The sequence below is a fragment of the Heterocephalus glaber genome, unplaced genomic scaffold (assembly GCF_053883595.1).
Source record: "Heterocephalus glaber isolate CG9 unplaced genomic scaffold, H.glaber_assembly_v1.0 deba00000594, whole genome shotgun sequence".
In the NCBI taxonomy this organism is placed as follows: Eukaryota; Metazoa; Chordata; class Mammalia; order Rodentia; family Bathyergidae; genus Heterocephalus; species Heterocephalus glaber.
In genome coordinates this window covers 17,569,652-17,595,898 of record NW_028258151.1, presented here as the reverse complement: position 1 = coordinate 17,595,898, position 26,247 = coordinate 17,569,652, and the positions used below count along the sequence as shown (strand labels likewise).

Here is a 26,247-nt window from a genome sequence, read left to right as displayed (position 1 = left end):
ATTGGCAGCAGAGCAGGAATTAGGTCCTGAACCTCCTGACCTCAGGGGCAAGTCCCCTCCACCGGAGCTGACCACCAGCCCCTCTTCCCTCTCAGTCCCAAAGCCCTAGGGGACCCTGCTCCTTACCCTACCCATCCTCCTTGGGTCACTATCCTACCTTCAGCCACCAACATCGAGCTGCTGTGTCTACCTGCTTCTGTGACTCTGCTCTTTGTTCACACAGGCTCCTAACGTGGAAAATTGGAACCAGAATGCTGGATCCAATCCCCAATCTGCCATCTATCGGCTGTGTGACCTAGGGAATATCCCTTACCTCTCTGGGCTTCAGAGTCCTCCACTATACAACTGTGCTTACCCCAGAGGTAAGTGGAAAAAGAAAAGTCACTGGCTGTGTTCATAAGAGGCTGGGTTATGGAGGTGCCATACAACCATCATCCACACTGTCACCATGAGCATCACAAAAATCACCCAGGTAGACTGGTCTGCTAGAGGATGAGGAAACTAATACCTGGGAAGCAGCAGCTCACAATGGTCTCCAGGGCTTTCTACATTTTGCACACAGCCTATGTTGCTGGTTCTCAAAGTTGGCTCTGAGGACCAGCAGCATCAGCAGCATTAGCTTGAGAAGTGCAAGTTCTCAGACTGGCTGGACCCCCTGAATCAGGACTCGGGGGTGGCCTTGCCTTCTGCAATTAATAAGCCTTCCCTTGGGATCTGGATGCCAGGGAAAGCTCCACGACAGCATGTTTAAGGCCCCCTGGCACCTGGGTGGCCCTGCCAAGCCTTACCCCATCACAGGGTGCAGCACGATAGCCCGGGGCTCATCCAGGTCCTCGGACACCAGGATCTTGCGGGAGGTGCCATTGAGGCGTGTCACCTCAATGCGGTCGGTGCCCGTGTCAGTCCAATAGAGGTTTCGGGCCACCCAGTCCACGGCGATGCCATCGGGGTCGTTAATCTCAGTGTTCACCAGTGTCTGTGCCCCTGAGCCATCCAGACGTGCCCTGCGGATGGCCCGCACCTCATCATCCGTCCAGTAGACGTGGCCCTCCAATGGATCATAGTCAATGGCAATGGCGTGCCGGATGTCTTCCACCTGAAGCACAATGTCTGTGAAGTCTGGCGTGTCCAGTGAGATCCTCCGCAGGTCCGTACGCCGGGCCAGCAGCAGCACCTCCTCGGCCCCTGGAAAGACACAAGAGATTAGGATTGGGGATGGCATAGCAGAGAAGGGTCCCAGCCAGGTCCTTGCAGCTCTCTTGGTACAATAGAAAACATGCACCAAACCCTTACTATGGTTACTTATTCATTCTCCTGAGAGCTCAGTGAGGTGGGCATTATTTACTATTTATTATTATTTATTATGAGATGGCCTTCAACCCATGTGTGAGAGCTGCCTCAGTTAGCGCTCTTATCCACCACAAGCCGTCCTGTTGGGACAGTGGGCCCCAGACTCTATGTGCCAGCCCCACTCCTCAAGGCCCCCAGAAGATCCCCCTTACAGCTGCTCACCCTGCCTGGCTCCATGTAAATGCCTCTTCCTTTTTGATACCCTCCCCAATCCCACCCAGGAGGCAGCTCTAGGCCTCATGGCTAAACCTGGAGCAAGAACCCCCGTGTTGTTCTTCTGTCCAGCTTCCATGCGGGACCAACATTGCTCATCCGGTGAATTAACCTCTTTATCCACCCTGAGATGGGCACAGTGCACTGAGAGGGAGGGAACCCTCGCTCTGAGGGACCTGTGGGGCACTTTCAGCTACACCAAGCACTAACGTGGAGTTTAGGGCCCATCTGACACCAGGCAGCCAAGGCAGAGAGACAAGTAACACCTTGGTGCCACAAGTGTTTTTTTTGTTTTTTTATTTTTTGGTACGAGGGATTGAACTCGGGACCTTGTGCTTCCAAGGTAGGCAGCAGAACCACTGAGCTAAATCCCCAGACTGTCACATGTGTTTTGATCTGAGCCAGGACTAGACCCAACAGCTCTGATCCAGTGGCCATGATCCAGGAGGGCCACCGTGGACTCTGCACAGTGGGGCCTTGAGGACAGGCCACCAGAAAACAGTGATCACCCTGGGGACTCAGACCTGGTGTCTGAACAGGGGCCTGCAGATAGGGGTTCCAGAGGGGACAGGCAAAGCTCTGTCCACATACTACCAATGCAATTTTAGAACCACACCATACTGTCCCCACCCCACAGCCACCTGGATCTCTACTATACCTTAGGACCAAGCCTGAGGGGCCAGGCAGCTATGAGACTGAGTTCCTTGTAATATGAGTAGATGGGGTTGAGGACAATACTTGGGTTGGTGAAGAAGGGGAGAGCCCAGGCTTCCCAGGATGGCCTGCAGCCAGGCCAGGTACTAGCTGGGCACAGAAAGAGCCTGGTCTCAAGCAAAAGCCTCCTCCTCTACCTGAGTACAGAATCTGCCAGCCCTGAAGATTTGTGTGTTATGTCCTCAAAAGTCATCTCTGCTATAGGTGCCTCTGCCTGGCCTAACTTGCCAGGGCAGTTTAAGAACACATCAGCAAGAAAAGCCAAACCCAGGACCCTCCTTGGCTGCTGTGGAGAGATCAGCTATGTTATGGCTTTTAACTAGATGTCCCCCCAAAGCCTCATGTGGTCATAGATGGGACTTTTCAGAAGTGGCTGGATCTAGGGTGTGTGGTGCTGGAATCAAGGATGTGATGCTGGAAATGATTCAGGATACAATGCTAGGATTAAGGATGTGAGTGCTACCTGCCCTGGGCAGGTAGCCTGGACCCAAAAGAGAGAGAGTTGTTTAATGCTTGTCTCTTGCTGCTTGCTGCCTGCTGCCTTCCACCTGCCATGAACTATTTCTCCTCTGTGATGCCCCTCTGCCATGCACCCTGCCTTGGAGCCAGCCTACTATGAACTAAAACCTCTACAAACTGTGAGCTAAATAAACCTTTCCTCCTTTAAGTTTGGCATCAGGTATTTCGTCTCAGCAACAAGAAAAGTAACCAAGACAAGCTGCAACTGTTATCCTGCATCTCTGGTCCAGTGGTTAGCAAATCCCAGGACCGTCTTGGGAGCCCATCTACCCCTCTAGTGCAGGGGTTGCTCAGATCTCTACAGCTGGGCCTGGTGGGTGGCAAAGGGAGATACAAGAGCCTTTTCTGGGCCCTGTAGCCTGCTCCCCACATGCTTCCAATCCTCAGGACCTATGGTAAAAAACACCTTAAGAGCCAAGGCTGAAACTCAGGGCCCAAAGAAGGAGAGAAGCCTTGTCACGAAACACATGAACACTGCTAACCCTGTCCAGGCCTCCACTGTGAAGATTTATCAGAACCCCCAGCAGAAGATCCACATGGAGCCTCATGGATCCTGGTACATTCTTGGGGACCCCAGACATGCCCTCTCCACCCCCAGCATAGAAGCCTCCCAAGGCTGCCTGGGTCAGGACATGGCCCTGTCCTACACAGCTGGGTCACTGTCCACTTGCTTATTCCTGCCTTGTTTGGTTTCAAGGACCCACAGAATCAAGGATGTCAGGGTCAGAGATGACTTTCAGCATTCTGGGGACACTTGCTTCTAATCACAAAGCAGGATGAGAAGGTCCTCCCTCACACCTTGGTCCCCAGGCCCACTGCCCATCTCCATGGTGCCTGGACAAGTTGTGGCCTCTTGCAACTGGTGTTAAGCTTCCTGTCACAGGAGGGAGAACCTGAGTCAGGGTCCTTCCAGAGTTCTAGTGCCCTGCTCTTCGAGAAAAGGCAGGGCCACTCCTGACGCTCCCAGTCCATATTCACAATCTGATTCCTCCACTGGAGGGTGGATACGCATCGGCTTCCTGAACTCAGGGCTGGGGAAACGAAGGCAGATAGGAAGGGGAAGTGAGGTACAGGCAGCACTCAGAAGATGCCCCAACTGTAACAGAGCCTACTGAAACCCAAATTTGATTTATTGAGAGGTGAGCAGCTAAGTTCTGACTTGGTGTCTGCTGGCCAGGGAATTTTGACAAAAACTCTCCCCTGGGCTCCATTCCCAAAATGCTCTGTTGACATCTGACCTGTCCTTCAAGGCCCAGGTCACAGGCCATCTCCTACTCTTCTGGGAAATCAGTCCTGCCTCCTCTACCCCAGTGGACAGGCTGATCCTGCCCCCAATAGTTGGCTGCCTGCCAGGGTGCCACCCCTACAGGCTCCTGGGATCCTTTGGCCTGTGCCCTTTCACACAGCACAGCACCCAGAGCGGCCATCAAGCTTGCCTGCCCGCAGGCATCTCTGCATCCCGGGACAAGCAGGCAGAAGTCAGGACAGAAACCTGGCCTGTTGCCACTGCATGACCTTGGGCAGGATCTTGGCTATCTCTGAGCCTATTTCCTCATCTACAGTAAAGACTTAGCCAGACTCAATAGAGCCGAGTCCCTGTCTAGCCCTGAAATTAAGTGTTTTGTAAACCAAATGTCACTGGCGGGTTCCAGCTTAATCAGGCAATATGACAGGAGAGGTGCTCAAGGATACCTGGGGCCCAGTCAGGAAGGTTCCCAACCAAAAGGGTGCCTGCGGCGAGACTTCCCAGAGAGGCTGTTAGGCTCCTGAGCCAAGGACAAGGTTTGTGTGTCACTTGTCTGCAAGAGGGTCTCACCATGACTCCACAGGAAATGATGCTCCCTGATGGAAACTCGTCACCTAAAATAGTACAATCTTCACACCAAGTATGACTGTGTCCTACTGTACAGATGAGGAACCTGATGCACAGAGAGCATAAGCTCTCAGCCCAAGGACACAAAGCAACAAGTGGGAAAAAAAGGTCCCTTGAACACTGACCCTTCCATGCAACAGGCACAGGCAGGATGCACGTTTCTTACTTGCTGGCTGGATGGCTCAGTCATCTTCCCAGTATCTCTGCAGGAAGCTACCTTAGACCAAGCCGCAGACCCACTGCAGAGGATGGAGGTGTGGGCAAAGCAGACTCAGGATATGCCCCATAATTCCCCCGGGGTCACAGGGCAGAGATGTAATGAACAAGACCATCGAAGAGCACACAACCACAGACCATGGCTAGTGCTGCAAAGGACAGCTGGGGTTGGGGCACAAAGGGGGCCTCCTGGGGCTGAGGTGTCTGCTCTATGACTCAGAGCCTGTCTCCATGCTGAGGATCCTGACACAGGCCCAGAGTCATCAGGGTATCATACCACACGGGCCTACCCCTCTAACACAAGGTCAACACACAGCCTTAAGCACACCCTACCACCAGGAAGCCCATGCCCAGCACCCCTCATAATAACCAGAAGTAAGTCTGGCTGGGGCAGTTCCTCATTGCTGGGATAAGCCCACAGGTGTTCGTTGACTCCCAAGATGGGTCTCTGACACCCCTAAGGCTGCAAGACTTTGGAAGTTCTTTAGTTTGGCCAAGAAAAACACAGAGACCAGGACCAGGAGGCCTGGGAGAGAGCTGAGTCCCAGTCTACAGGCGTCCCCAGTGCAGCACCGAGGGCCTCTGTCCAGGGCCAGGCCAACACCATGCACCACTGGCCTGGGCTCTGCCAATGTTTGCCAGGGCTGGTGCCCATGGCTGGCTTCTGAGAGGGCTCTTTGGTGGCAAGGTCAGAGCAGCAGCCCTGACTGTGGGCCTGCAGGGCTGCGGGTGGGTAGGGCAGATGCAGGGGAGGTAGTGCTGGCTATGGAGAGGAGAGACTGGGCCCCTCTGTGGGACTGGCTATAGAGCCTAGATAGGAGCTTGTTTAAATGCCAGAGAATTAAACTGTTCAGAATCTCACAGTTTGGCCAAATGGTTTTCTTTGGGGTTGTTTCAACAAATAGCCTGCCCTATGGCCCCATAGCATTGCCAAAGAAAGTAAGATTTCCCTGTGGGCCCCAGCAGTCCCTGCAGTCTCCTGGGGTGGCTCCTGGATCCCTCTTCCCTCCTGCACACACGTGGGATAGAAGGGCAGCACCCTGCTGCAGGGCCAGGCACAGAACATGAGGCATGGACCAGGCTAGGGCACAGCCTCCCCAGCAGAGGCATTCTTTCCAACACACAAAAGCTGTCCTGAGAGATGGATGACCCAATGTCACAGACACAACTGGCTCCACACTGTCCCTCCTTGCCACCCTCAATCCCAGCCAAGCTGTTCCCAACCCTATCATATGGACACAGTGGAACATCAAAGAGACTGCCATAAGGTTTTATCCCAACCTGGGTGCCTTTTAGCTACAGAAATTCACTTCTTCACAGTTCTGGAGCCCAGAAGTGAAGGGTCAAGTATGGCAGGGGTGAGCCCTCTCTAAATGCACCAGGGGAGGATCCTTCCCACCCTTCCAGTTCCTGGTGTTGTTGCAAATACTTGGCATCTCATAGCTTATGGTTGTATTACTGTGTCTCTGCTCTGGCTTCACAAAGCTTTGCTCAGAGGCTCACAAAGACCTGTGTGTCTCTTATAAAGAGCCCATCCTGTAGACTCGGGGCCCATCCTGCTTCAGTACACTTCAGATCTACCTCATCACAACTGCAAGTTAGGTCACAAGTTAGACTCCTAAGTCAGGAATTCAACAGAGGTTTTTGAGGAGCACAATTCCACCTGTAACCAGCTGGCAGGGAGAAGACACAAGAAAAGCTTCAACGGAAGGACCACACCAACATACCAGGCAGGGAACTCCAGGCAGAAGGACAGTGACCCCCACAGCCACTCTGCAGCTGGGAGTGGAGACCCAGGGCATTGGTCTGATCTGAGCCTGGAGACTGGGGTGCTCACAGAATAGAAAGAGCTGTCCCACGAGCCACACCTCTTTGCTGAGGACAGACCATGTGCAGGATGCCAGGGCAGCACTAAGCCTATTCTGTCCCCAAGGAAGCTCCGTGTAATGAGCATGCCACACACACAGCAAGGCTCCAGCCACTAAATAAAAGCCCAGTAGAGGATGTTCTCAAAGGCCATATGAGCGACCCTAGATGATGCTGATCCTGCCTTCTAGTTCTTGAACTGGATCGGCAAACATTTCCCATAAAGGGCCAGAAGTAAATGCTTTCGGTGCAGCAGGCCACGATGGTCTCTATCGAGCCCCTCCCACGCCTCAGGAGAGAAGCCGGTCACAGACAACACATAAAGGAGCACACAAGGCTGGGTTCAAACAAAACCTGTCATATGGACACTCACATCTGAGCTCCATATCATTTCCACACATTACAAAGCCTTATTCTTTTGGTTTTCTTCTGAACCGTGTAAAAAGGTAAAACACCATTCTGAGCTCTTGGACAGTACAAAACAGGCAGTGCATCCTGGGGCCCATGAGCTGCAGAGTGTGAACCACTGTACGAGAAGTATGTGTGACTTGTGAATTAGAAAGTAAATGACAATGACAGAGGACGGCAGCAAAGAGTGGCCCGGGAGCTCTCAGTACGTGCCACTCGGTTTTTCTGTAAACCTAAAAAGGTTTATTGCCTATTTTTTTTTTAAAGGTATACAACAAGTCAAGTTAAAAAAAAAAACCCTACTAAATCCCAGCAATAAATGGTCAAAGACCATAAACAAATTAACAGAAGAAAAAATACAGGCAAGAAACAAGAAAAATGGGTTATATGCAAAGAGAGTGAGTGGCCTGTGGTCACCACACAGGTGGACAGCTTTGATTCTCAATGTCGGGGCAGCTGTGCTTCCCCAAGTGCTGTGAGTCAGCCCCAGCTTTGTGGACATGGGGACCTCCTGGCCATGTCACTTCACCTCTGAGAACCCAGGCTGAAGAAAGGGGACGAAATGCACACAGGTCTGTACATAGTCACCACGGCTTCTTGACAAAAGCAAAAACCAAAGCCAAAGAAAAGAACCTGTGATCAGTTTAGATCCAAACAAAGACAGGAAGAAAGAAAGATAAAAAAAGAAAAAGGAAAAGTTTATTTTAAATAAATGAGGGCATTCAGAGTTCCAGGTAGTTAGGCACAGAACACCAGGCTAAAGAAGAGTTCCTGATAGAACTCACAACAGTAAGTGGGGGAAACACTAGACACAACACAGCACATAGGTTTATATAATGTGAACAAATCATGCACAAGTAGATTTAAATATATGCATTAAAAATGAGTAAAAAACACAATTGTGCCAAGAGCGGCTATCTCTAGGTGGCAAAGCTATGAGTCATTTTAATTTTCCTCATTACTTTTTCCAATGATTACCTTTCTACAGTAAACATAATTTTACTTTATGATAGGAAAAAAAACCCCCAAAAACAAGGCTTTCAAACTCGGGCAACAGGTTTATCCAGCCAGGCCTGTGGGACAGCACTTTCCTCCTGGGAAAGAAGGACCTGCCTACACCTCTGTTCACGGCACTGGGGCTGGGGCTAGGCAGCCTATTTGGCTTCCAGGCTCGGAGTGTGTAGAAGTGAAGACCAGGAGGAAGAGGAAGACAGGCCAAGGACCCACTTGCAGGCCCAGAACTATGGCCAGCAGCTTCTGCAGCCTCTCCTCAAGTCCAGGAGGAGACCCTCTGACAGGTCACTGGGCACATAGGAACTGAAAGGCCACCATGGGTAAATCCCCTCCACGTCCCAATGTGGGAAAAGGGTTTTTTCACAACAAGCAAAACAACAACACATCCAAGGGTGTGGCCTGACCAGAGAAGGAGGCAGGGCCCCCAACCTCCCAACACCCTGAAGCAGAGGCCCAGCCATCTGAGCAGCCAGAGCAGATATCAAGACCCTCCCACATGGAACCAATTGCAGCCCCAAGGTCAGAGTGCCCCAAGAAGGCCTGGGTCACCAATGGGGGTCCCACCTCACAGGCATCATCCCAGGATGACTGCTCTCTGACTTCTTTCCCTGCTGGAGGCTGCAAGCTGAGATCTGGAGGAAAGCTGAGAGCCAGCCCTCTCCGCCTCCCTGACGCCTGCCCCTCTCTGCTCCTGGCTCCAGGGTCTCCTGCTCAGCTGCCCCCACAGGAGGTATAGCCAACTGCTGCCACCTCCCAGGCCTGGGGCTGCGTGGGCAGAGCCAGGTCATAGTCCAGGCCACTGTCCACTCTGCAGTTGCTAAAGCTGTAAACAGCCTGACCGGGCAGCTTCCCATCTGGCAGGTAGCCAGATTATTTTTGTTTTTTAAGCAATTGATTAAATTTCTCCACTGGCCCCCTGGGGTGAGCGGTTGGACAAACGCTGAGACCACAGCCCTGCACCTTGGCCCAGGAAACCACGGCAAGAGACCACAGGATCACAAGGCACAGAGGAAGTGGCCAGGCCCACCACTGGCTCTACTCAAAGCCTGAGGCCTGGACAGCTGTCCACCCGAGCCGCCCAGCAAGCATGAGCAGGAAGGGTGCAGTCCAGTCCACCAGGAGGGGCTGGCAGACACCTGGCCTAAAGTCTGGTTCTGTCTGCTCAGCTCCAACATGATTAAGTCACTCTTCAGGCCAGGGACCTGAGGCAGCCAGTGAGAGGCAAAGTCAAGGTCATCCTTGGGACCCTCCTGCAGGCCGGCCCCTCCCTCTCCTGCACCCACATGGTCTTCTGCTGCCTTTGTCCTCCCCACACGCCCTAGCACAACCCTCTGGCCACTGAATGATGCTCCCCCCAGGCAGCACCATCCAAAGATCAGCACACCAGCTCCCAGGGCAGACAGACCTGACTTCAGATCCCAGCCCAACTTCCTCATGGAACGACCTTGAGCAAGCAACCTGACCTCTGTTTCCCACGTGGGGGACTCAGGTGGACAAGACCCTTCATTGAGGGTGAGGATCCCATGATAAACCCTGTGACATTAGCCCCAGTGCAGCCCTCTTTGTATGGCACACACACCTCTGGAGACCCTAACAGGAGACAGTGGTAAGTGAAGTGTGCAGAAAATTAAAGGCAGGCAGCCCAAGTTTCTAAAACATAGGAATTAGGAGGTGGGGGAGACCACAGAACAGCTGGTAGTGCAGGAGGAGGCTTTGTCCCAACCAATGGGGCACATGCTCAATTCCTCAAAAAGCCAGCACAGTGTTCGCTTCTGCCCAGGCACACAGCAGGTGCTCAATAAGCAACAGTGAGTATTCTTGCTGTTGATTACATGATGTTCCGTAGCTCCCAAAGGTGTTCTATGGCTTGATGCACACCTAGGTCCCTCTGTGCCGAGGCCCTTCGAATCTTTCTGTGGGAGGGAGCCCCAGGTAGTGGGGATACGGGTTAAGATGGACAGCACCTGGCCCCAGGACACCAGCCCCAAATCCCATCTGTACACCCCTCACCCCAACCCCCACCCCGTCTCCGGCTGTGACATGCTCCCCACACTGTGAGCTGCAGGTCCCCCATTAGGGAAGCAAGGCCACCCATGGATGCACACCACACAGCCCCTGCAAGGCATGAACCAGGACAGGGCTCAGGGCTGTGCCCACTGTAGAAGCCCCCAACAGATGCTTTTACACCATTGCCTCCCCTGCCTCAGTGGCTGCTGGCAGCCCAAGTAATGGATTAAGCAGAACCACATGAAAACACCATTTCTTTGGGTCAAAGATGATTGACTATCAGTGGCTCACCTGGCTCAACCTACCTCGATCACAAGGCTTTACAGTTTATAAGGCCCTTCTGAGGAGGATCCCATTCAGTACTCTCAGATGGACAAGGCACAAAGAACCTGCACACACAGCCACAGGGTGAAGGTTAAGGCCAGAACTTGGATTCTGCAATAGCCACTATGTCTTGGGGACACGGAGGGACAAAGGAGGCCTCTCTTAATGATATCCAGCCCTTCTCCTGGATGCTCCAGGCAACAGGCACAGCACCACGGAGGAGGGAGCTCGGTGGTGGGCCAGGGAACAGCAAATGGCCCACTGCCATGGAATGGTAGGGAAAGGTAAGGAGGGAAGAGGCTGGGCAGGAGGCTGGAGCCTTCTAGTCTTTCTGAAAGACAAGCTGGTGGCCCAAGGTGTTAGCTGAGCACATCTGGGGCCTAGTGACAGCACCTCTGATTGCCATCCCTGAGCACATGGACATGGACAGAGAAGGCAGAGGGAGAGGGGCATGTAATCTGGGGACTCCTTCCAAGCACCCCAGGGGCTCCCTCACAGCCTGGAACCCATGATCTCCAAACTGGACTCTGAAGAAAAGCAGAACCATCTGAGCTCCGGAAAGGCCTGGGAGTGGAGCTGGGCTTGGGCTACAGGAGTAAGGGGGACACCAGAGAAGATGGGAGACAAATCCAGTGGCAGGGGGTGACCACAACAGAACTCTGCAGAGCTCACCGACCCAGGAGGCTCTATCTGGCCTATGGCCCCAGCCCCAGGACAGGTTTTCTCTAAGAACATAGAGTGCTCCCCTCTCCTCTTCTGGCTTCTTTTTTTTGGTACCAGGGATTGAACTTGGGACCTTGCGCTTGCAAGGCAGGCAGCAGAACCACTGAGCTAAATCCCCGGCCCTCTCTTCTTGCTTTTGAAGCTAGTGTTCAGAGAGAGTACACGCTGTGCTGTTGCATTTCTGTGACGGTCCAGGCAAAACTAATTCCCCGTGACAGAAGTCAGGCCGGAGCTGCCTCTGTGGGGAAGGGGTGGGGTGCGGGGGTGGGGGGGGCAGCAAAGAATTTTCCAGGAGGTGGAAATGTTCTATATTTGGTTTGGGGTGGTGGTTATGCAGATGTATACAACTGTCAAAGCCAATCAAAATATACACTTACAATGTGTGCATTATTATTGTCTACAAGTTGTACCTTAGTTAAAAAGAAAAATGTCAGCGCTCAGGCTGGCCCCACTGTTTCCTGTACTGAGTGATCCTATTTTCTTGCTATTAAAAATTCACGGTCCATGGCTGAGAACAGCAGCTGCCTTCTGTTTGCAAAGTCACTGCCGATCAAGGCCAGCACGCAGACTCCCCCAACGGGCCTCCTTTCTTTTCCCTTTGACCTACTTCCCTGATAAGTGATGAGCTGCCCAGACTCTGGGAACAAACAGGCCCGTTATTCTAGGCACAGAACTTCAGGCCACATTACCTCAGCTAATCCACCCGGACAGACGGATGGATGTGAGGGGCTGGGAGATGGCGACCAGCTTGTCCCCCTGCCTGTGAGACCCAACAGTGGGGTCCTCTGTTACTGTCACTGCCCTGCCCAGCCACCCTTCTCTTTGTTTCCTGTCACTGACGGACAAACATGTTAAAACCACGTCCTGGTGAGGTACAGCAGGGGACTGTAAATCTTAAGTCTGCACCCACTGCCCGCCCTGTCGCTCAGCCTTGGCCTTGTCTTCAGAGGACCAGCCTGGGTAGAAGGCAATGGGCCTGGCAGCCAGCTCTGCCTGATCACACTCTGGACATGACAGGCCACTGAGGACCCCACAAGTCACCTGGCCTAGTCATCTGTGGCCTCGAACAGCAGGATACACATTGTTAAGCCCAATGCCCCCAAGCCTCAGACCATAGGAAGGTGTGGATGGGTGACAAGTCAAAACAGCAGAGCTCAGTCCACAGGAGCAGGACACTGAGGTGCTGGCAGCAAGGGAGCAACAGCTCCAGAGGACAGCGGCAACTCCCAAATAAGGCCCCGCTACTGCTGTTTTTAGCCCAATCCACATAATTGGAAAAACATGGGGAAAACCAAAGCCAGCTGCTTGTGGAGGCTGGAGGCTGCCTCGGAGGGGGTAGGGAGGAAGGTGGCCCAGCGCTGACGGCCAGCCTGCAAAGGGCTCTCGGTCTCCTTGCTTCCCAGGACACAGAGACCCACAAGGGCTCAGTGAGGGCTCACTGAGACCAGGCAGAGCTGGGCACAAGAGGGGTGACATCCTTTCCTACTCTCACCAGTACCACTTTAGGAAGGGCTGGGGAACAGGAGACATAGATCCCACAACCAAAGGTTACCCCACCCATAGGGGCCTCAGCACCCAAGCCACTCCTGAGCACAAAGGCTATGGACAAGGGAGGGAGTCCCTTACAAGCAGGGTCACATCTAGCATCTATGCCGCACTGACCCCATCAGGCACTGTGAGAAGCTCTCACCATGAGGCCTCTCCTGACCCAACCATGCTAAGGGGAGGGTCATTCTGCTCTCCTCACGTCACGAGAAAGAAACTCGCAGCTCAGATGACGTGAGGAGCATTGCTCTGCTGTGCACAGAGCATGAGGGCCCACAACACCTTGCACTTCCTAGAGTCTAGGAGGATGCCTGTGCACTCCAGGGATACCTCTGGCCTGTTCAGGAGGGTCCTGGCATGGCCACCATGTCAGCCCCTTCCTCAAGGAGGCCACCTGACTCCCTAACACCAGGCCCACTTTCATTTGCTCAAAATCAAGAAGCAGAATTCATGGCAGTGCACAAATTTCTTCATTTCCAACTCCGTGAAGCATAAAGGTCAGACTCCTGCAGCAAGAGCCCAGGAATTTGAGTCATGCCTGGGGCTTCAGCTTTAGATACTGATGTTTCCAGCTGTGCCAGGGACCCCTACATGCTGCGCCACCCTGACCCTTCTCCAGAAATGCCAATCAGTGGGTGTGTGGTGGGCCAGCAAACCTAGATGTGTCATCAGAGTCCACGTGATTTTGACAGGCCAGGCCCCGGCCCCAGCCCAGAACAAGTTGGCCTTCTATCCAGGGCAAAAGGAGCTGTAAGTGCTCAAGAGTCCCCAGGACAGACACCCTACTTGGCCAAGTCACTTGCCACCCACCCATGTGAGCAGGACTTCCCCCCCGCCCCAATCACCCGAGCCTGACTCCTCATCACACCACCAAGTCTTAGCCATCTACTTCAATTCCAAATGTTCAGGGAAGAATGGTCTCTTGGCATCACATCAGACTGCCTGCCAGGCTCCAAGTTCAAGTTCAAATCCAAGAGCAGCTCACGTGTGCTGAGCAGCCAGGCCTTCTTTCAATTAACCCCACAAAGTGAGTACTGTTATTATCCTCTTTCTATAAATGAGAAAGCTGAAGCATAGAGAAGCTAAATCCTTTTCACTGGCCACATAGCCAGGACATGGATTAAAACATGATAAAATAACCCAAGCCTGAAAGTTGAAACCTGTCACACAATTGAAAATAAGGTACCCTGAATTCTAGGTGTGTCTGACACTGAGCTTCCTCACTACTAGAGTCTTTGGCAGATTCCCAACTATAGAGCAAGGCATGTCCTCTATCTCCACTCAACCTGGCCTAAGTGTCCATTATTTCCAAGGCTCCCTTATGGAATATTAGCAAGCCCACAAGCACAGCCTCCTTCTCCACTGCTGCCATTTTCATTTCTCTGTGCTCTCTGCTCCAGCCTAGGGCCACCTGCAGGGCTGTTACCAGGTGGCTTCAGTTCTTCACACCCAAGGCACCAGACCTCATGGATCCAACAGCCAAGAGGACATCCCCACACGACCTCTCACCTCCTCTGCCCACCCCAGATGCCATCCGCCAACTGGATACCTCAGAAGACTCCCCAAGCACTGGCAGCCTGCCATGGGCACTGCTCCCTTCCGGTGAGCTCTGACATCTCCACTGGCGGGGTGCCTGGACAGGGCCTGTGCCTACCAAGACCTCCAACCACACTGCCAGCTATGACAGACAAGAGGATTTAGCAGTTTCTTCAGTGTGCCCTTGCATAACCAGCTACTCTCGCCAGGCGGTTTTCACAATTGATGCACAGTATGAAGTCAGCAGTTCATTAGTTCCCAAGGACACAAAACTACACACATCCTGTGGGCATGCAGCCTAGAACGCCAGGGGAGAAAAGGAAACCAGACACAGAGCTCAGGTGATGGGATTATGTCTTTCAAAAAAAGTCTTCCTTTAACATGCTATTTTGTGGCAAGAAATAGAAGTGGTGGAGGAGGAAATCTGCATCCTCAACCTCCCCTTTGCCAGTACAGTCTTGTCTTCTTGTGAGATCTGAAGCCCCCAACCCCTGGGGTCTTGCACACAACTCAGTCGGGGGGCTGCATCTGTTCCCCAAGTGGATTCAAAGTTCCCCAAGGACACACCTTTTCTTCATCACCCCTAGATTTCTGGATTCAGAAAGATGAAAAGATATTTGAGAAGCATCTTTTACAGAAAGCCATCTTGGTGGTAAACTCTTTATTTTAGGTTTCTTCTCAGCTCTAAATCTTTAAGGAAATTCTGTTTATCCTGTTCCATCTTTGCTGCCTGGCAACACTTCAAACTTCAAGTGTGTCTCAGGCAGGGAGAGAGAGAGGCCTGGTCAGCACCCAACCTAAACAGCCAATCAAGGGGAAGCCCACAGAGAGGCCAGCTTGGGAACGGCTGGTAGAAAACAGTTCCATTCTCATGCAGAAAAACGACTCTGGCCCACCCCTTTTGTCTCATCTACCCACTTTTCCTTCTTTTGACATAACACCCTAGGCAGGGTATCTGCAGCCAAAGCAGAAAAATTCAGGCTCTGGGGACAAAAGTCTCCACATTATGCGGATGCCTGGCCGGGCATACTCTCACCCAAGCAAGCAGAGCCTCTGAATGACAACAAAAACCCTTTTCTCCTGTATGCTTGGCATTCTCCAACAGGGTCTTTGTAAAAGTGCCTCTCACAGCTGGGGGTAAGAACAGTGCTTAGGAAAGCAGGGGAAGGTGCCATCCAGAGAGAATCTGGTCACTGACTGTCCTTGCTGAAGAAAACCGGAAGCCAGGCTAACAGCCTGGAACAGCTCTGGACTGGAGAAGCTCCTGGCAGGAAGGGCAGAGTGTGTTGCTAATCCACTGCTTCCATTCCACAGGTGTTTGTGGTCAGCGCAATACTCCAGAGCCATTTGGACTGTGGCCAAAGACTCCAGGTCACTGCCAGCCTGCAAGCCACCTTGCATGCCACCTCCTCTGGGGAGCCTGCCCACTCTGGCTGCACAGCAGGACTCTATGACCCTAGGTGGCTTCTTTTCCTCTCCTCACCACACAGGCCAGCACCTGGACCATCTCTTGAAGGCCAGTGAGTTCCCCAGACTCCCTAGGACTGCTCTGGGCCAAGACCTGGGGACAAGGATTTGAAATTTGCAGAAAGAACGCCATGCCATCAAAGGACTCGGCTATGGATGGCCAGTCCCCAGGGCTTAGAGGATCCAGCTATGGGAAAGCCAAGAATCAAAGAGGGGGTAAGGGCACCATGTCAGCCCAAAAAGCCCATGCTTCTTTGAGTGGGAAAAGAAATCAGTACCTCCCCAGGGTTCTCCAGTGACAATCCCCTTGCCAGCCACCTCCAGGATTCCTGGAAGAGGCAAAGCCACTCCCCCAGCAACCCCACCCTAGTTCTCACATGCCCAGTGCCAGCCACAGTACCAGGTCAGGGTGACAAGATGGGGGCATGGATGGTGGATGTGGTGCTCCAGATCAGGCACCAACTGTGTGCCAGATACCTGCCCTGCACACCCTGTTCCTAACCCACTGGGTCCCCCATGGTCCCCCAGGCGGAGGTGGTCCTGTGACTCCAGCCTCACAAATGAGGGAACAGCAAGCAAGTCCCAGGCTCTATCCACCTCTGAAGGACAGCAGCAACCCAAGACGGCCTCAGCACGCTTTTGGCAGAACCCCAGGTTCCTCTAGCTTATGACTTTACTGAACTGTGCCTCTGGGATTTATCAGGGCCTGCATCCTTTTTTGCCCATCCTCAGGGCCCACACGAATTCCTGTCAGGGCACAACTGCATGATCTGCCTCTGGGGATCCCTGTCCATCCTGACTCCTTCCACAAATGTCCATGTACATGTAGCCTAGCTCAGGATACCTTAAGCAGCAGAGATGGCACCCACACCTGATCCAGCCAGGTCCATCTCTCTCCCAGGGCAGACATCACCAACCAATCCAATACAGGGTTCAGGCAGGCATCACCAATCAATAAGACAATCTCTTTCCCACTGGGATCTTGACTGACAGGCTACAGAACACAGGGTCCAGCTCTGCCACTGAATCCCCATTCCCCTCACAATGATGGACAGGAAGATGGCAAAAAGAAGAGAAGCAAAACTCTAAGAAGGCCAAGCTTCCTCAGCAGCCAACGGGGACAGCATCCCTCCCTGGGGGAATCTGTAAAGCTCAGATATCCTCCCTCTTCGGGCAGGGGGCCCTGGGCAGGCTAGTGGGAGGCCAGGGGCTCACTCTACCAGGGTACATGGCATCATCAGCCAGATGATACACAGAGAGATGCTATATACCAGAAGCAGCAGCCACCCATATCCTAGGAGAGCTGGGAGAGTCTACCTTCCTAAACTTGTGTGGGTGACCGCAGGCTGGTGACTTGCCCTCAGTTTTCTCACCTGCAAAATCGAGAGGGTTAATCTAAGCTGATCAAGCCAGTCCCTCCAGTCTACCCTTAACCTGCTCAGTCCAGACCCCTGTTGTGCCTGAGTCACTCACGAGGCAACCGCCCCAGACCCCCTTCCAGGGCCCAGCTTCTCCCTCAGCCTCACCTGCCCACCCAGGCGAGGAGCAAACTGCAGATGGCCCAAGGTGACCGAGGAGCCAGACTTCCAGGATGTTCCAAATCACTCAATGGCATGGGTTGCCCATCTCTCCCCACTTACCCTTGCCCTACCGTGTGAGCTCTAAAGCCAGGAATTGTGCCTGCACTGCTCTCCGCAGGGACCCTAGTGCCCAGGAATAGTGCAGGACACAACAGGTGCTCAATAAATTCCTGGGTGGATGGATGGATGATTGAACAGATGAGCAAACGTGGTTCAGTCCAGATGGCTTCCTGAGCAAGCTCCTCACTCTGAGCAGCTAAGGTCCTACTTTGAAAAAACCATGAAGAAAGGGTCAGCTGTGTCCCACATGATTTGTGACCCAAATGACAGTGCTGCTCCCTCTCCCTACTTGGGAAAGTAAGGCCTGCCGTGAGGCAGAGACTCCCCAACTGTCCCCAAAGCAGCCAACACAGCTGACAGCTCCTTTGGTAAAACAGCCAAGTCCCCTTTCACTTAAGACTCTGTGTTCTGGGAAAGAGAAGCAGCGAATCCAGACCTGAAAAGTCCTCCCCCAAAGCAGAAGCCCTGCCACAGAGCAGAAAAAGATCCCATTACTACCATGACCCACACGGTCCCCAGACACTGCACACAAATACAGACCGTGACCTGCTGAGAGCAGAAAGACCAGGAAACCACTCCAAAGTTAGGACCCTGTATGCTTGAGCAGCAGCTAGAGCCAAGGTAGAAAATCCCTCCACCCACATGAATGCTCCAACAGTGCTTCTAGCAGTCTGCTCACCAGAAACCCTGCCTCTAGGCCCATCCCATATTGGAAGCAAGCCTGCTTGAGAAGCCAGCCCGGCCTTCCTCTTTCTTCCCCCAAGTGAGATAATGACACAGGAACCAGGGCCTGTCCCTGGCCCACTTTTTACTAGCAGGGCCCTGCTGCCTCCATAAAATGGAGGACTGGTCCTAGGAATGGCTGCTTTCCTGGCATCTTCTACTAACCTCTATGGGCCTAGCCCCGGAGTCAGCCCCAGAGCTAGACTAGTCTCACTGGCCTGAAGCATCCCAGACAAAGCCTGCCCCTGGCCGTGTGTAAGTTCCAGGAAAGCCCAACCTCAACCTGACACCCAGAAATCAAGGTCCAGCTGGTGCCACATAGGAGGAAAAGACTTCTCACTGAAGAGTAAAATTATTTTTTTTTGGTACTGGAGATCAAACTCAGGACCTTGTGCTTGCAAGTGCAGAGTAATATTGACAAGAGCCCTGACACCAAGTGTCTGAGGACCAAGGCAGAGAGCAAGAAGGTGTTAAACATCTGAAGGAGAGAAAACCACCACTTGTGGGGAGGGAGATCAACTCGGCTCCATGCATCCAAAAGAAAATTCCCTTTAACGATGTGCTTGGGGCCTAAATTTCCACAGGGGAGTTACTCTGGCATGAAGACTCCGTGGGAATGAGATGCAAGGGTAAAAATGAATTACAAATCCCCATTGACACGGAAAAATGCGTTAAAAAAGGCAGGATAGCAGTAGGCAAAACCACCCTGCAGGGCTCCCGAGGCTGCACAGATGGTGAACACATGGGAAAAAAGGCCAGAGGAAGGAAAGGCACAGGCAAGGGGGGTACGTAGGTGGGATTCCAGGGTCACTCCCTGCCCACAGTGTCCTCTAATGCCACTGTCCTTTTTTATTCAACATAGGTTTTGGTTAAAAGCCAATGACACAGAGCTTTCAGAGTTTGATTACTATGTGCTGATGGTGTGTTTGACACTTTGGTGGCACACCTTGGTCACTGCAAGGCTCCAACCAAGCTGGGACGAGGCCTGAGACTGTTTACCTGTCAGGCATCAGAGCCCAGATCTGACTGTAAATCCCAACCACTTCCTGCCCAAGTCCACCTTGATACAGAGCTGGCTAATGCCCAAAGCCTCTGCTACAGTGAGCAAAAACTGTGAACAGGTTACCCAAGCCAGGGGCAGCCGGGATCCCATTCTACCCTACCATCCTCTGCCTCACCTGCCTTACACGTCCTGCCATTGTCCTGGAGCTGCACGCCGGTGGGGCAGGCGCAGGTGTAGAAAGGCTCCCTTGGGGACAGCAGGCATAGGTGGGAGCAGCCGCCATTGTCCTCCTCACATTGTGTGTGGACTAGAAAAAACAGGACAGAGTGAACAGGGCCCAAGGCGCCCACCACTGCGCCATCCTTTGTTCCCAAACGGGCCAGCATCCCCTCTCCTGATCTGTCCCTTAAAAGTGCCCCCAGTGTGTCCCTCCATCCATAAGCCACCTTCTGGTAGCATCAGGACCTTCACCCACAGGCTCTGCTCAGTCCCACCTCCCTACTGACCACCCACCATATTGGGCCTTCAGCCTTGCCAGCTGGTCTGCAATTTCTACAAAACCAGCCACAACCTTCCCGGCCCAGGCATGCCCTGCCTGAGCAGGCATCCATCCTTCCCACCCTGTGCTCCTCCAACAAGAAAAACTCTTGTCTTCTTCTTCAGGGTCACTTTCTCTACAAAGGCCACCCTCTACACACCCATGGCAGAATCTCAAGACCTGGCCATATGGCAATAACATGGACCCAAGACAGCAGGCTTCTGAGCACACAGCCTGTCACCCACACTGTCTTGTCTCTTCAATATGCTGAGACCCGGGAGGCTCCAAACCAGGTGACCATGCTCAGGCCTGAGTGGGGCCTCATGGTGGGCTGGTTACTTCCCCAAGTCCTTCTATGACCAACAACCAACTGAAGGCACCAACTGCCCTTAGGACCCTTTCTGCCCAGGCAAAGGTGAGGTTCAACACCACCTCAGTCAGAACAGATTTAACTGGAACAACAGCTTCAATGCAATGAACCTCTCCCCTACTAATTCTGGCTGAGAAGCATGTGTGGTCCCAAGGGCAATTGGGGGCAAGGAGCATGATATCCTCGCCTGAAAACTATTCTAGAGAGCCCATTCTCCCCTCTGTCCTGCCCTGGGCCCCCACCCTGAAGTTCCAAGTTCAAACCTCCTACAATAGCTTGGCCAGAAATCTCCACCCCTGGTCCCCACAGCACTGGATGAACCAACAACCATGGCCTGCTGGTCACCCATCCCAGAAGCCCATGTGTCACCATCCAAGACTTGGGCCAGGACCCTATGAGAACCCCAGGCTGAGAACCACTGACTCAGAGATTTTTCATTCATACAAACTCTCCTGGGCCATCAGGATAGGGCAGCCTTCCCTGGGGCCTCATCCGCCTCTGGGCCTGGAAGCTGTACTACACGAGATCCATGAAGGGCCCTCTGTCTGCCACTCCTAGCCTGGCTGGCTCTGAACACATCCTTCAAAGCCAGCCAGCACCATTCTAGGGACACTGCCTCCCCCCAACCAGGAGCTTCTGTAGGGGAAGGGCCCTGGTCTGGCGTGCAAGGCTCAGATAGCAGGTCCCTGGTGGAGGGGCGGGCGCCTGCCAGGCACTCACAGAAAGGCTGCCGCTCCTGGCTGAGCACCTGGATGTCCATGGGCGAGTAGAGGGCGCTGAGGATCTCTTTTCTCTTCTCACCAGTTCTCTTGTTACAGGCGTGAATGGAACGGGTCTGCCAGTCCGTCCAGTACAACGTGTCTCCAGACAGCGTCAGAGCGAAGGGGTGCGTCAGGCTGCCTTCTACCACTTTCTGCCTGCAGCAGGAGGCCAAGGGTGGAGTCGTCAGGAAGGCTCAGGAGGGCTGGGGGGGGGGGCTTGAGGACCATCAGTGCTCATGCTGCTTAGCCCTCTCCAGCCACCCCTTCCTGGCACACAAGGGACACTTCCCAAACCCAGCCAGCTCCTACTGCCTAAGACAGTGCCTATGTTCCCAGGCAAAGGGGCACCCCCAGAGAAAACAGGAGGAAGCAACTGCCAAGGAGGAGCCACAACTAGGTATAAATTGCTGCGGAGAAGCACAGCTCTCCTCCTCCAATGCTTTAACGACTTAATGGAAATCTGACCAAACACACATGACTATTCTTATAGAGCCCACAGTTTATATTTCAGAGTGAATTAAACTCGGCAGCAACATGAGAAAAACCCTGCATTACTGAATGATGGGTTGTGGTACTGGGGATGGAATGCACGGTCTCACAATATGTTAGGCAAGTGCACTAACACTGAATTGTATCCCAGCAAGAAAGTTTGTCTTTTAGAAGTGCTTTGAGTGTCCAGCAAGGGAGACTCATGTTTTCATGAGATTACAGACACCAGTAGTAGGACTGCAATTTGACACGGCCCATAAAGTGTGATAATTTAATGACCCGCCTCACCAATAGGCTCTGATTAGCTGTGTGCCTTTGTGCAAGCTCACACGTTTCTCTGTGCACACTCATGATAAGAGATGGTAACTAACTTCGCAGGTTTGTTGGGAGATTACATGAAGTGATAAACGTCTCTGCAAACAGTCAGTGCTATGGGGGGGTCAGCTACTGCCACCACCTCTGTCATTTAGCTGTCATCATGTTGTCATGATCCCCTAACCAGGGCACCCCCAACAACCTTTCCAGCCCCTAACCCACCCTTCAAAACCACTAGGTCTACTCGCTCCCAAGAACCACAGTCCCTGAGGTGGCTATTTCCAAATCTCAGAGCAGGCCCTGACCTGGGCAGTCTGTGTCCCCAGGGACAATGGGACAGTGTGTTCCCAAGCAGCCCAAGATGCACAGTGAGATGTAAGAAAAAGCCCAGGAGAACTGAGGCCTCAGGCCACGAGAGAGCTTTGAATCAGACCTTCTGCCTCAGGCTCCCAGGGACTGAAGCCCTGGCCAGAAGCCTGATCATAACCTCAGGACACACCATGAGCCAGAGGTGCTGGCAAAGCCTATCTGCTGTGACAGGCTGTGACAGCAAAGTTTGGGGATATTTAATTAGGCAGTAATAAATACTTAATACAGGGTGGCCTTCGAACCAGCAGGGTGCAGAGGGGAAGGGGAGTCCTTTGGCCAGTGGGCACTTACCTGAACGATCCATCTAGGTTGGCGCGATGGATGAAGCTGAGCTTGGCGTCGGCCCAGTAGAGCTTCTGCTCCTCCAGGTCAATGGTCAGCCCATTGGGCCAGTAAATTTCTGAGTCCACAATGATTTTCCGGGTGCTGCCGTCCATCCCAGCCCGCTCAATCCTGGGCGTCTCCCCCCAGTCTGTCCAGTACATGTACCTACCAAGGAAGGTAAGGATAAGAACAAAGAGAGATAACAGATCTGAGGACTGGTTTTGATTTCTGTCATGCACCCTATAAGCTCATCTACCAGAGATAATCAGTGTTCAGGGTTCTGAGAATAGAGTCATGCATGGCTTATGACAGGAATTTTGTGGGGTTTTGTTTGTCTGTCTGTTTTGGCAGTACCAGGGATTGAACCCAGGAGTGTTCCACAAATGAACCATATTCCCCCTAATTTTTTTTTTGAAGATAGAGTCTCGCTAAACTCCTCAAGCTGGCCTTGAACTTGTCATCTTCCTGCTTCAGCCTCCTCAATGCTGGGATTACAGGAGCATGCCACCACGCCCAGCTAGGAACACATTGTTAAGAACATAAACAACATTCTTCAAACTGATGAAAAATGCATCATTAAGTGATTTCACTGTTACACAAATATCAAAGTGTGGGATTTACACAGACTAAGATGGCTACAATGTCAGTCATCACTGGGCCTTCATTGACCAAAACACCATTATGTGGCCTATGACTACATTTCCAAATTGCCCTCAGTTAACAATATGTTCTGAGCACCTTTCTCTTTCACAGAGAGAAATATTTCTTGTTCTTTTAACAGTGGTATAGTGCACTGTCCCATAAGTTACTTAAATAGCTCTGTGTTCGATGTTTGGGTTATTTTGGATCTTTTGCTACTATGAAAATGCTATAAACGAACCTCTAAAAGGCAATTAAAGACTGAATGGGATATATTTAGTGCTAAAATGAGATGAGCTATCAGGCCATGAAAAGGCATGCAAAAACCACAAATGCTTATTACACAGTGAAATAAGCTGGTCTGGTAAGGCTGCATATTGCATGATTCTGATTCTATGACTTCTGGAAAAGGCAAAATACAAAGACCGCACAAAGATCAGCCATTGCCAGGGGTTAGGGAGTGGGAGAGACAAGTAGGTGGAGCACTATCCACAGGATAGGGCAGTGACACTTTCTTGTACAATGCCCTACATGGTTACAGGATATTACACATTTGTCCGGACCTACAAAATGCGCTCACCAATATGAACTGTAATGTAAACTGCAGATTCCTAGTAACAATGACACACTGGTGAAGGGCCACTGATTTTCACAGACATACTTCTCTGGAGAGGGAGGCCCATCCTGGGGGCCTAGGGCCATACGGATAATCTCTCTACCTTCTGGTCAATTTTCCTATGACTCTAAAAAATAAAGTCTATTTTATTTTATTTTATTTTATTTTATTTTTTGGTAGCAGGGATGGAACTCAGGTCCTTGTGCCTACAAGGCAGGTGGCAGAACCACTGAGTTAATTCTGTGGCCAATAAAGTCTATTTTAAAAAGAACAACACATGTGGGTGGGGTGCACAGAAATAACAGCAGCTACTCCTGGGTGTTTGTGGGCGAGCTGGCTTTGCTTATCCACGTCCCCAGGGTTCGAACAAGGGCCAAGTGCCACACATCCTCAAGAACTCACCACATCCTCAAAGCCTTTCTCTTTTAGTCTCTCGCTAGTAAGCCAAGACTGAGTGCACAGACACAATGTGCCGTGACACCAGTGTCCAGGATGACAGGTCCAGCACCCGGCTGCAAGGTTCCCATCCCAGTTGGGTATGGACAAGCCAAAGGACACAAAGGTGGCCCCTCATAGAAGCAGAGAAGGGGACAGTGGTGGTTGTCCTTTGAGGAGCCCACTTCCCACTCCTGGTCCTCATAAGATGGAGCACGGTGGCACTTCTTGGATGTCCCAATTCCATGGGCTGATCAACTTTTCTCCTCTAGCCCATCTTCTCTAGTGTCTGGCAAGTCACCCCACCTTGGGCTCCATTTTTTTAGAGGTAAAACTTCATTCAACAACCTCTGAGCTGAGCTGACAGCAGGGACCAAGCTCAGTCCTGCCCCTGGGGGTGTCCATCACCAGAAGGAAACTGACAGACACACAGCTACCTCCTCTGCCACTGTGGGATCTCTGTGGCCACAGGGGCTTCAGTCACTCCAAGGGGACACCTCTACTGTGGGTCTCCAACCCCAGCTTCCCAGAAGGGGTCATTTCCAAGCCAGGAACACCACTGCCTTCCAGAGAAGCTGTGATGACACAATGACAATGAGCGTATAGGGGCTACATATAAAATGTTCTCTCCTCTTGGCAGCAGGGCCAGGGGCCAACTGGACCTGACTTATTACCCAGCCCTCTTCTCCAGCCCCAGGGGGACAAACGAGAACACATTTCACACCATCTCTCTTCAAACAATGTCTTCAATGCTGTCCTCTCTGCTACTAGTAAAAGCCCAACCAACACAGGGAAAGCCAGAAATGCTGTTCCCAGTAAATACATGAGGACAGTGAGACACTGAAAGGTTGACCTGCCCAGGTCATGGCGTTAAGTGGTGGCCCTGGTAGCACAGCATGGCTGTCTGGTGAGGACCTGCACCAGGCCGAGTACGACTCACCTCTTCACCAGTGGGGCCAGGGTGTGGGGGGAAATCTTCCAGGCAGTCTGAGGTTTGAAGGTGCTGGTGGCCAGCCTGGCAGCGAAACTGGCTGGTCTGGGGTGCAAGCCCTTCCTTCCCTGGCCCCCCTTTCCCCTGCCTGCTGAGAGCTATCAGAAGGATCTCAGTGTGACTCACACAGCTTTCCCCAAACACTGCACTGTGGCCCAGTGACAAAGCCGGAAAAGCTCCAGGAGCTCCACGTGGGGCCTAATTCACACACACACACACACACACACACACACACACACACACACCCCGTCGCACAGCCAAGGCCTCTGCTTTCCTTAAATGGGGAATCTGCAAGCGGCCGTTACCACAGCTGCATGGCGTGGATATGCTGCGGACATGCCTGTGTGTGGTCTCACAGGCTCCAACAGGAGCCCGTGCTTCCGAGAAGCAGCGTGGCCTGGGGTAGAGATACCGCAGGGGTGTCTGTGCTGTCTCACGGCAGGGCTGCTTGCATTTTAACAAAGCGGTGCAGTTCACCCTGGCTTAACTGGAGACTGTGCTGCACTGCAACCCCATCAGACTGGTCCAGGCCACAAGAATTAAAAAGAGAACTGCACATAGATGCACAGTGTATTTCATGTAGCAGAGGAAGGGCATTTTTATTGTAACCGCTACATTTATTGAACCCATGAACTCTGTTTTCCTTGTGACATACAACTTAGTCACACCTCTGTACAAATTAGGACACCGAGGCACAGAGCAGCACCATGTCATCCTTGCCTGTCTTTCTCTCCAACCCACATGCAGAATACCAGCAAATCCAGTTGCTTCTGCCCTCAGAACAGATCCCAAAGCCCACTTCCTCCCTGGTCCAAACTACTGCCCTCTAATGCCAGGATCACAGTAATAACTGCTATCAGGACCCCTGCCCCATGCCCACCCCAAAGCCTACTCTCCCTCCACCAGCCCGGGGAGCCCCTTCAGTATGAGTCGGACCAGATGACTCAATTCAAGTCACATCACATGCCTCCTCTCAGCATAAATGAACCATTCAAACTCTGTTACAGCCTTCCATGAGCTCCAGCTTCCAGCTACCCCAGGACTTCAAACTCTTTCCCTTTGTCTGGAATGCTCTTCTCCCAGGGTTCTTGCCCTCCTCTGCTTCAGGTCTGCTCAAAAGTCAACAAGACTTTTTTTTTTTGGTACTGGGGGTCAAACTCGGGACCTTGCACTTGTGAGGCAGGCAGTGGAACCACCGAGCTAAATCCTCAGCCCGTCACCAAGACTTTTGAGGCTTCCAAACTACGGCAAGAAACCCC

At 52.4% G+C, this 26,247-nt stretch overlaps 1 protein-coding gene across 2 annotated transcripts in view; it reads right to left on the bottom strand.

Annotated features, from left to right (window-relative positions):
- Lrp5 (LDL receptor related protein 5) overlaps positions 1-26,247 on the bottom strand; it is a 113,253-nt gene that overhangs the window by 50,036 nt on the left and 36,970 nt on the right. For both annotated transcript variants that reach the window (XR_002397359.2, XM_004852629.3), the window contains exons 3-6: positions 22,275-22,472; positions 20,770-20,966; positions 19,317-19,448; positions 789-1,185 (exon numbers count right to left, since the gene is read on the bottom strand). Coding sequence is in view for 1 of the 2 variants with exons in the window: in XM_004852629.3 (XP_004852686.1) it covers positions 789-1,185; positions 19,317-19,448; positions 20,770-20,966; positions 22,275-22,472 (924 nt within the window). In the remaining variant the exon portion in view is untranslated. The remainder of the gene's footprint in view (positions 1-788; positions 1,186-19,316; positions 19,449-20,769; positions 20,967-22,274; positions 22,473-26,247) is intronic.